We start from the raw sequence: 9,970 nt of genomic DNA, 5'->3' as shown, positions 1-9,970 counted from the left end.
TTCACCACCTGAAAATATAATCAAACAATAACATCCAAATTAAATATACCATAGTAACATATTTATTTATGAGTAACATTTGAACATTAATAAAGTTGTTTTTATTAAATTGTTGTTTTTATTAAAACAAAATAACATACAACAACAAACAAAGTAAAATGACAACATAAAATATCTTTTTAAATTAAACCATTAAAACCAAAAGATATATCAATAAAAACCTTTTTTGGCCGTCATTTTTTACCTAACCTATTTGAAACTCTTTTAGAACAACCCGCTTTGAAATATTTTCAAAACAGTTACAAAATATAAAAAAATTAGAATTAGACAACTTCAAAAAATTATGATTTTTTTTATTTTTGAACAATCTTGCAACGAATTTTTAAATCACTGACATTAATATTTTGTTGAACTTGCAAAACTTAAAAACGGTTTACAATAAATGAATTATCAAATAACTTTGAAAAGATTAAAAAAATTTATGTTGACTTTAAAAATAATTTAAGGTGAAAAAATATGATACAAAATCAATGAAAACACTTTAAATATTAAGATATTTAATATAAAAATAATGTATTTTTCTTAACCGACGTATATATACCATATATAAATGTATTTTAATAAAAAATATATTAAAAACGATAAAATTAATTGTTATATTTAAATGAGAATATAATTAAAGACATTACTAACGAACGTATATGAATATCCCGTACAAACAGAAAATGTAATAGGCACGTATTTAAGATATTGACATTTTATGTTGAGTATATATTAGGAAAACGAATTAAATTATAATATATTAAATGGTTATTTAAGTTATAAATCTGTTTACCAAAATTTCTGAAACTATCAAAACTAATAGTCGATCAACAATATTAAAGAAAGTTATTAACTTTAAAAATTTTAGAAAACACCGACCCAGATTATAGTCAATTTCAAAAATAAATAAATAAATTATAGTCAACTTATTTATTTGAAATTCAAATTATTAATTTGAATACACGTAAAAAATAATAATTACAAATAATGACTTTCAACTTTATTATATGATTTGATAAAATTAGAATATAATAAATTGTTATTTAAGTTATAAAATCTGTTTACTAAAATTGTTAAATGAAATTTGTTATAGTCAAAGAACCTAAACACAAAAAATAATATAAAAATCATGACATAATGTAATCTTGAAATAATTTATTTAGTCGATCCATAATTAATATTATTTTATTACCGTCAATGAAATCTTCATTCAATTTTATTACAAACCCATTATCATTAATTGTGACATTTATGTCTAATTATAAATTGGTCAAACATATAAGATAGGAAGTTTGTGGATATTGGAAACTAATAAACATTATTGATGATGGAAACCAAACTTTTCCATAAAAAACTGTAATATATCTTTTTTTAGAATTAAAATTTAAATAATATTTTGATTTTTTATAGTGCATTAATTGTTACAGTTTCCATAACCAAATGATGACACCCATTAGCATTAATTGTAACATTTATGCCTCATTATACATTGGTAAAAAAAAAGATGATATCTCTGATATACATCAATATATTATTTTATCTACAAATAATGAATATACATGAATATTCAAAAAAAAATAACCATGGTATCTCATATTTAGATTTAGAAGGTAAACTGAAATATTCCGTAAATCAATAAATAACCTGAAATAATAAAGTTTTGTTATAACATTGATATTATGGAAGATTACAATTATAATTTATAATCGAATAATTTAAATGTGTCTTATCGGAAAAACAAAATAATGATACTGTCCATGGATGAAGCTGATTTTTATTTAGAAACTAAAAGAACAACATATATGTATAATAAAAAAACAGGAAAAATATAAAAATTCAAATAAATATAAAACAACCATTGTTACGGGTATAACACATAACCGGAAAACGTAAATACGTCCACATATCAGCTTCATCGCCGTTTTTGATTTAAAACCTAAACTGATTTTAATAAAATCAGTTAACAATGAAAATAAAGATACAAAGGCTAGAGGAAACAATAACCGGAAGAAAATATAATGTTGCCGGAAATACATATATCAACAATCGGAAGTTTATTATAAAATATAAACTTACCAGAAAACGATTAATACAAATCTAGATCCAGATTAACCGGAATATATGAGAGGGTGAAAGGAGATCCGGCTAATAGATAAAGAGAGAGAAATATGTTTAGGGTAAAATTGTGAATTATTAAGGTTTAAATATAGGGTGATTGTATCAAGAGGTGACATGGCAACATAGATGGACAACTTGAAAATGGAAATTTGGTGACTGGGCTGCATATGTGGATAGCCTAGTTGAGTGACATGTGGACCATAGGTTTTGCTTTAATAGTATTGTTAGATAAGTATATAATAACTTAAAAACTAATATTTAGATAAACATAAAAAAATCAAGTAAACTATTTAGATTTATAAAAATCAAAAGTAATATTTTTCAAGATATATTTTATTAATTTAACTAATTATTTTATTTTATAAATCTATATATAACATTATATTATTATAATATTAACTTAATATTGTTTATCTAGTTGTCATAATAAATCCTTACTTAGCGTATCCGTTTGCTCTCGTTTCTCTTAGGCTTTAACGTTCGTGTGTGACTTTTACGGTCTTCTCACTATCTTAATCATCTTTGAGGTGAGTATCACATTCCCCGTATTTTAAATCGTTTTCCACGTTTTGGTGGCATATGCGTAAATATATTTCTCATATGTACTTATACACAAAACTGCAACTACTGTCTTATGTGTTAACAATTTATACCTTACTTGTTTATGTGCTTACATGCTTTACGTGAACAGCATTCGGAGAGGTCCAACATAATCTCATAATAGTATGATCATACGTTAGTCGTTATAGCTTTGTGCTTCTGGACATCTCATTTATACTTGCTCATTTGGTTAATTTGTTATTCTCATATGACTTGTTGCAATTACTTATTTTCTATATGAACATTTAAACTGGTGTGTTGCTCACTCAACCTTGTGTTGACAAACCTATTTTATTTTCAACGTATATGCAGGTTATCGTGTGATGTTAAGTAAGTGAATTTATAAGATCACTTATGGATTTATGCTAGAAGAAAATTTAACGAGACATTATTATTTATGATTTTTGATTGTTTGATGCATTATTGTTTTGTTTGGATGTTGTATGGATTTTGTTTTATTTGGAATTTACTTAATAGATATTGAAACTTATAAAATTGCATGATAGTAACCTTGAGAGATGTGGGAAATCAGTTCATGCCCCGACATTTCCGTCGTAGGTTAGGGTGTGACAACATGTATATGTGTGTGTGTGTGTGTGTGAGAGAGAGAGAGAGAAAAAATCACCATGGCCCCACCTCCTTCCCCTTGAAGGAACTTTAACCAGATAAATCCCCATCCCTAGAAGCCCCTTCAATAAAGCTCTAGTCAGTAAATTGAGTCAGAATAATGGGGTGGCGCCGGTCAGTAAACTCAAGAGTTGAGGTTGTGAGTCTACACGACTTCGGTCAATTTTCGTAACGTTTGTTATTGTACCGGAATTGAAACACACAAAAAAAACACAAAGTTGACGTTTGGTCGGTTTTAGTGATGTTCATTACCATACCGGAATTAATCAAGTAAAAAAACACAAAATTGATGTTCGGCGACTTCCATGATGTTCGTTACGGTACCGTAACTAAAATGAAAAAAACGAAGAAAAAAAAGTTTCATTCACATTCATTACCGTACTAGAATTAAACAAACAAAAAAAACACAAAATCGACGTTCGGTGGGCTTTCGTTATGTTAATTACGGTACCGTAACTAAAATGAAAAAAAAAACAAAAAAACCCTCAAGTGCCAAGAACCATATGGTGCCACCAAGTTTCCCAATCGGGACTTAGAAAAACTAAATTCCTTAATTATTATACTAGTTGGGTGCCCGCGCAATGCAGCCAGGTGCGTAGGTGTGTGCGTCACCCAATGACGGTGCACACGCAACCTAAAACTAACGCGTAACTTGTACAAAGCCCATACGCATGTAACTAAAGATTGAACATGCATAGCTGGAACATGAATGTTCCAGCGCGCATAACTCACGTCAAATACTGTTGCATGGTGCTAGGTTGGACGCTTAGCAAGGTTGGGTTACGCGTGTTACATGTGGCACTGGATACGCGCTTATTAGCCCTGGTACGTTTAAACAATGTCATCCGCATAATCTGAACGTGCATAACCTGCAACGAAAATCAAGAAGTAAAGCTGAAATATATGATAATTAACCAACTTGTTTTGACCCGAATCTCATTCTGACTAGAAAGCGTTCTGACGTGAAACCATGGTTGTAAAAATCACGCTTAAGAGCCAAGTACCCTACGAGTAAACCCCCCAGGCCGAGTTCTCAGTGAGCCATCCACGAGTACTCTCCGATTATCTGACCTAACCCTTTTGACTCGAACCCGTAACAGGCCGATCCGAACCGAGTTTTCTCCTTTTATTGTATTGACCCGTTCCAACCTTATCCAGTCTTAAACATGACACGAGCTCGCCTGACCTAACATGTTGCCGATCCTTACTGTTAATAACCTAACTTGTTAAATTTTTAAAAATTTAAAAACTATAGAAATAATATACTCAAATTAAAGCGAATAAAATGTTAGTTTTTATGGTGTAATTTGTTTTAAAAAAATATATTAAGATGTGAAAAATTTATGGTCATTAAAAAGTCAAGGGGTAATTGGTTTTGAATAAAGGTTAAATGTGTAATTAATTTTTAAATTAAACAAAAGTTAGTGAACTTGAGAGACCAATGTTGTATTTGTGTTTGTAAATGAAAGTTTAGGATGGAATTAGTGAGCTAAAGACCATTTTACCCCTAATTTATAAAAATTATATGTATCATAGCTAAAGTAACAAATGTTGGACCTCCTAAAAATTTAAGAGGTCCTTCCCATACATATATAATAATATAATAACTAGCATTTTACTCGACGTGTTGAACATGCATGTCGATAAAACCCTGGGGATAAGCCGATAATAAACCCAAGCATTTTCGGTCACGGGCGTTGAGGCGGTAAGTTGACGTGAATTTGGTCAGTTTCTGTTAAGTGTGTTATGATACTGGACTAAAAACCAAAATAAAAGAAAAATATATAAAATTTGAGATAGATCAATTGGGTAGCGTCGGTTGTTAAAACTTGGGCATTGGGAAGACACGAGCATTGTCAATCCCCATCGTTGAGAAGGGGAGTCTACGCAAATTCGGTCGATTTCCGTCACATTTTTTATGGTGCCATAATTAAAACAAAAAAATTTCATTCGGTAGGTTTTCGTTACGTTATTTACATACCGAAATTAAAAAAAAATGTGGTGAATTTACGATAATTCGGTCGGTTTTCACGAATTTAGACATTATCGATTACGCTCGCTACAATATAGAAATCGTTGGCAAAACCTGAGCGTTAAAACCCAAAAAATAAATTCGACAAATTACCATGTAAAATGATGTGTGTGTGTGTATAGGGAATTGATATTTTGAGAACTTGATAAGTTGTAAGAACTTTAAGAATTCATTATGAACCACACATTTAATTAATTGAGTATAGAATGTGTGGCTAAGATTAAGTTTAAGTAAAAAATAAATCATGAGAGAGAATAAAGATTTTTGATGATTACACAAGGTAAATGTTAATTACACATGTGTAAAACATCGATTCGGTGTGTAAAAAAATACGGTTATTTTTATTACGTTGCTTACACTTACATATTACATGTTTAAAAAAATTCAAAAAAAATTGTTACGTTGAGTTCTTTCGAGTTTATATATATATATATATATATATATATAAAGGATCCAATACAAAAATTGTACATTACGTACGCGAGGGTTCCTATCATCGATTACCAATTTGATTAATTTGATCACGTAAGTTAATAGAAGGGTGTTTTTGTCTTGTTACATTACTTTTAAAAGTTAATCGCGCCAGTATATTTAGAAAACGTTTTGCATATATTATGTTTTATTCTATTTGATCACGTATCCAAAAGCTGCTTAAGATTGGCGATTTTTCCTATTCGATTAACTTTGAAGGCCTTCGTTGATTTTAACGTCATTTATTACGATCATCAAAGTAAGTAATTCTAGGTTTAATTCTAATCAATTTTGATTTATTTAGCTGTATATTGTAGGTTTAATCGACTGATAAATTAATTTTTTCGATTTTTAGGTTATTTTTTTGTTGAATTTATGATCGATATTGTGTTTTATAGTTGTCAAGTAATTGTGATTCGATTAGACATCACATTATGTGTTTTAATAGCAAATCGTGGATAGGATTGTTGTTTTTTTATTTAAAACGTATTAGAACGTATAGTTGGCAAGTAATTGTGATTCGGTTAGAACATATTAGAACGTATTAATTAATAATCTACTCTGATGTTTTTAATTTGTTAATTTATTTTGATGTTTGATTAGATTTTAAATTATATCTATTTTCGTAGGTGTTTTGTAAACTGTAATTAGATGTTTTTTAGGAGCAATTTTTTGATATGTTAACCACTTAACTGCAGTTTTGTATTAGGTTAAATCGAATTGAAAAGTGTTATTATCAATGGATGATTTTTGTTTAAAACGTTTTAACAAAACGTATTAGTAGAGCGTATTATCAGAAATGGTTATTTTTTATGACTTAAATTGCTTTTGTTTATCAGATCCTTCATCAGATCTTGCTATACCGCAAGTTAATGCATCTTGTAATCCTGTAAAAGGAATGGTTTTTGAATCTGTTGATCATGCATATGATTTCTATTGTGAATATGCAAAGAAAGCTGGTTTTTGTGTTCGTAAAGGAGGTTCATACATGAATGACGGTTTATTAAAGTCTAAATGTTTTACATGTTCGAAAGAAGGTCATAAACCCGCAAACAGTTATGATTCTATGGCTGAAAAAGATAGTTCCAACAGACCGTATTATAAAAGAAGGAAGAGACCAACAATTCGGTGTGGTTGTCGAGCTCAAAATTTTTTAAATCTGATGACGGTTTGAGGTTTGAAATAAATAATTTTTTCGAATGACATAATCATGAAATCGTGGATGCAAATGATATGCATTTTGTTCGATCAAATAGAAAGTTGACTCATGTACAACAAGATATTATATATGAGATGTCAACATTGAATTTGGGCCTTGTTAAGGCGTTTAATATTCTAAGGACAAAGTATGAAGGATTTGAGGAAGTTGGGGCTACAAAAGACGATTGTAAGAATTTCAAACAGAGTTTAACTTGTTATATTGGTGGGTATGATGCTGAAATGGTTGTACAAAGATTAAGTGGGAAGAAAAACTGTTGTGATGGTTATTCATTTAAGTATATACTGTTAATACTAATGGTGACTTAGATCGTTTGTTTTGGGCTTATGAGATTTCAAAGAAAAATTATTTGGCTTTTGGAGATATTATATCATTTGATGCGATATTCAAGACCAACAAGTATGTCAATTTAATACATTTGTTTTTTTATTTTTTTTATATTTTTACATATTTTTTTAATTCGTTTTCTATAAATTTGTTTTTACATGTATTATATGGTTTTTGTACCATTTAATGCCATTGATAATCACTGTCGAAATGTTACAGTTGGTGATGCGCTATTATCATCTGAATCTATTGAATCTTATTCATAGCTTTTGAAAGTTCTTCTTGATTCTTTCGGTATTGCCCTAAAAGTGGTTGTTACCGATCAAGATCCAGCTATGAAGCAAGCAATCTCCTTAGTTTTACCAAACTCGAGTCATCGGTTATGTATGTGGCACATTATGAAAAAACTTGATGATAAGTTAACTTAATTTTTAATGTATTAAAGTATTATGCATATCAGAACGTGTTATAATGTCTAAACATATTAGCATGCATCACTATTGGTAGATGCATATTTTTAAGCGTGTTAGAATGTTTTAGGACGTATAAACATATTAGCATGCATTAGTATATTAACTTCATATTTGTATATGTGTTAGAAAGTTTTAGATCGTCTAAACAAATTAATATGCATCAGTATGTTTAATTGTGTATTTTTTAACGTATAAGAACATTTTATTCCATATTTTGTAATTTTACTAGTTTTTGTTTTTCATTTTGTAATCATATAGAACCTGTTAACATTTTTTACTGAAGTTGACCGTATTACCAAATTATTAATTTTTTAACATCAGGTTGGTGTTGCCCTTTGTAACAATGAAGATTTCAAACGTAAAATATGTGACATTGTTTGGACGGATGCAATTTCTCAATCCGAATTCGAAACGCAATGGGAACTTATAATGAAGGAATATGATCTCGAAACAAATAAATGATTGTCTAACATGTTTGAAATGAGATATGATTGAATTCATGCTTATTATATGGATGAACCGTTGTCTGGTCTTATGAGAACTACATCGAGATCAAAAAGTGAGTCATTTTTTTGTCAAGTTTCTAACTCACAGTTATCACTAGTTGAGGTCTTTAGTCATTTTGATCATTGTATGGAGATTCAAAGGCAGAATGGTAGGAAAAATGATCATGATACAAGGTACACGCATCCAGATCCGGTTAGTGAAAACCCTTTTGAGAAGGAAGCAGAACTGATGTATACAAAGGCAACTTTTAATGATTTCCAAGATGACATGTATCATATTAGAAGCGGTGTTGCATGTTTGAAATCAACTGAAGAAGAAGATTTTGTGAGGTTTTCTGTATTTAACTTTAATGCATATGTCCGTGGCTGTTTGGAGGTATGAATTAGTTAAAGATTTTATTTGTAGAACGTTTTAAAACATTTTTTTTGTAAGATATTGATTTGATAGAATGTTTAAAGTATTTATATATTTGTCTGTCAGGTTTTGTTTAAGAAGGAATGTGAAGACGGAATTGATTCAACGATTTCATGCGGATGCAAAAGATTCGAACATTATGGGCTATTGTGTCGTCACAGCCTTTATATTTTAAATTTGTTCAGAGTTACAAGATTTCCAAAGAGATACATGGTGGATCGTTGGAAGAGAGACGCTGGTGTTAATCCTAGAACTGCTCCAATTTCAAGTTTGGGTAACGACAAATATTTAAAAGTTAAAGAGATCTCAAAGGAAATAACATTGGCTGGTGAGTATCTCATAAATAGCTATGTAACTGATGTTGATGAAGTAATTAAAGTCAGGGATCAAATGAATATAATGATCAAACAAGCCGATGAGACAAGATACAAAAGAACTCATTTATCAAAAAGGGATAGGTTTGCTGCTATTCTAGGGTATGATCAATCATTAGAGGTGACCGTCCGTGTGCCTAGTGGTATAAAAACAAGGGTTGCGGGTCACATAAACGGATTAAATCCCAGAAAGAGATAGCAATAGGTCGGTCTGGGAAGAAATATAGGGAATGCAAAGTTTGTCATCAACAGTGTCATAACAGTCAAGCTTGTCCTCAACTTCGAGAAGAATAGTTTTTAGCGCTCTTGTTTTGTTTATATTTTTCTTTTTTACACTTTTTATGTTTTATATTCCTGGAACGTGTAAGCTGGTTACTGGAACGTGTAATATTTTTTCTTTTTTTTAATATTTTTTTAATTCAATAATGCATCGTATATAAACTGATACTAAACATAAGTTATATTAAACCTTGTTGAAAAAGGAGGTTACACAAGAGATCACATCAAAAGGAGGTTAAATAACCTATTCACAAACTTATTTTAAACTACCACACCACCACACCACACCACATACCAGCAGTCATCACGAACCCTAGTTGTTGTCAAGGATCTCTTGGTACCCTTCACGCTTGACTCTCTTATTCATCGTCACCTTGTGAGCTGTTTTCTCCAGAACATCATGAAGCTGAGCATAGCATGAAGCTTGCTTTTCTAGGTAGGTTATTGCCTCTGTCTTGAATGTGCTATAAGTTTGCTTCAGAACTTC

At 30.0% G+C, this 9,970-nt stretch overlaps 1 protein-coding gene across 1 annotated transcript; it reads left to right on the top strand.

The window, feature by feature from the left end:
* Positions 1–3,968: 3,968 nt before the first annotated feature.
* LOC143597178 (uncharacterized) lies at positions 3,969–9,403 on the top strand. Its single transcript, XM_077075759.1, has 6 exons — positions 3,969–3,978; positions 6,730–6,985; positions 7,147–7,373; positions 7,418–7,512; positions 8,504–8,791; positions 8,897–9,403. The coding sequence occupies exons 1-6, from the start codon at positions 3,969–3,971 to the stop codon at positions 9,401–9,403; spliced, it is 1,383 nt and encodes a 460-aa protein (XP_076931874.1).
* Positions 9,404–9,970: the final 567 nt, after the last annotated feature.

This window comes from Bidens hawaiensis, unplaced genomic scaffold (genome assembly GCF_021521415.1).
Source record: "Bidens hawaiensis isolate Kalapana, Puna unplaced genomic scaffold, B.hawaiensis_p1.1 tig00047699_1, whole genome shotgun sequence".
Lineage (NCBI taxonomy): Eukaryota > Viridiplantae > Streptophyta > Magnoliopsida > Asterales > Asteraceae > Bidens > Bidens hawaiensis.
The sequence above is the reverse complement of the archived record's forward strand: the minus strand, read 5'-3'. Positions and strand labels throughout refer to the sequence as shown.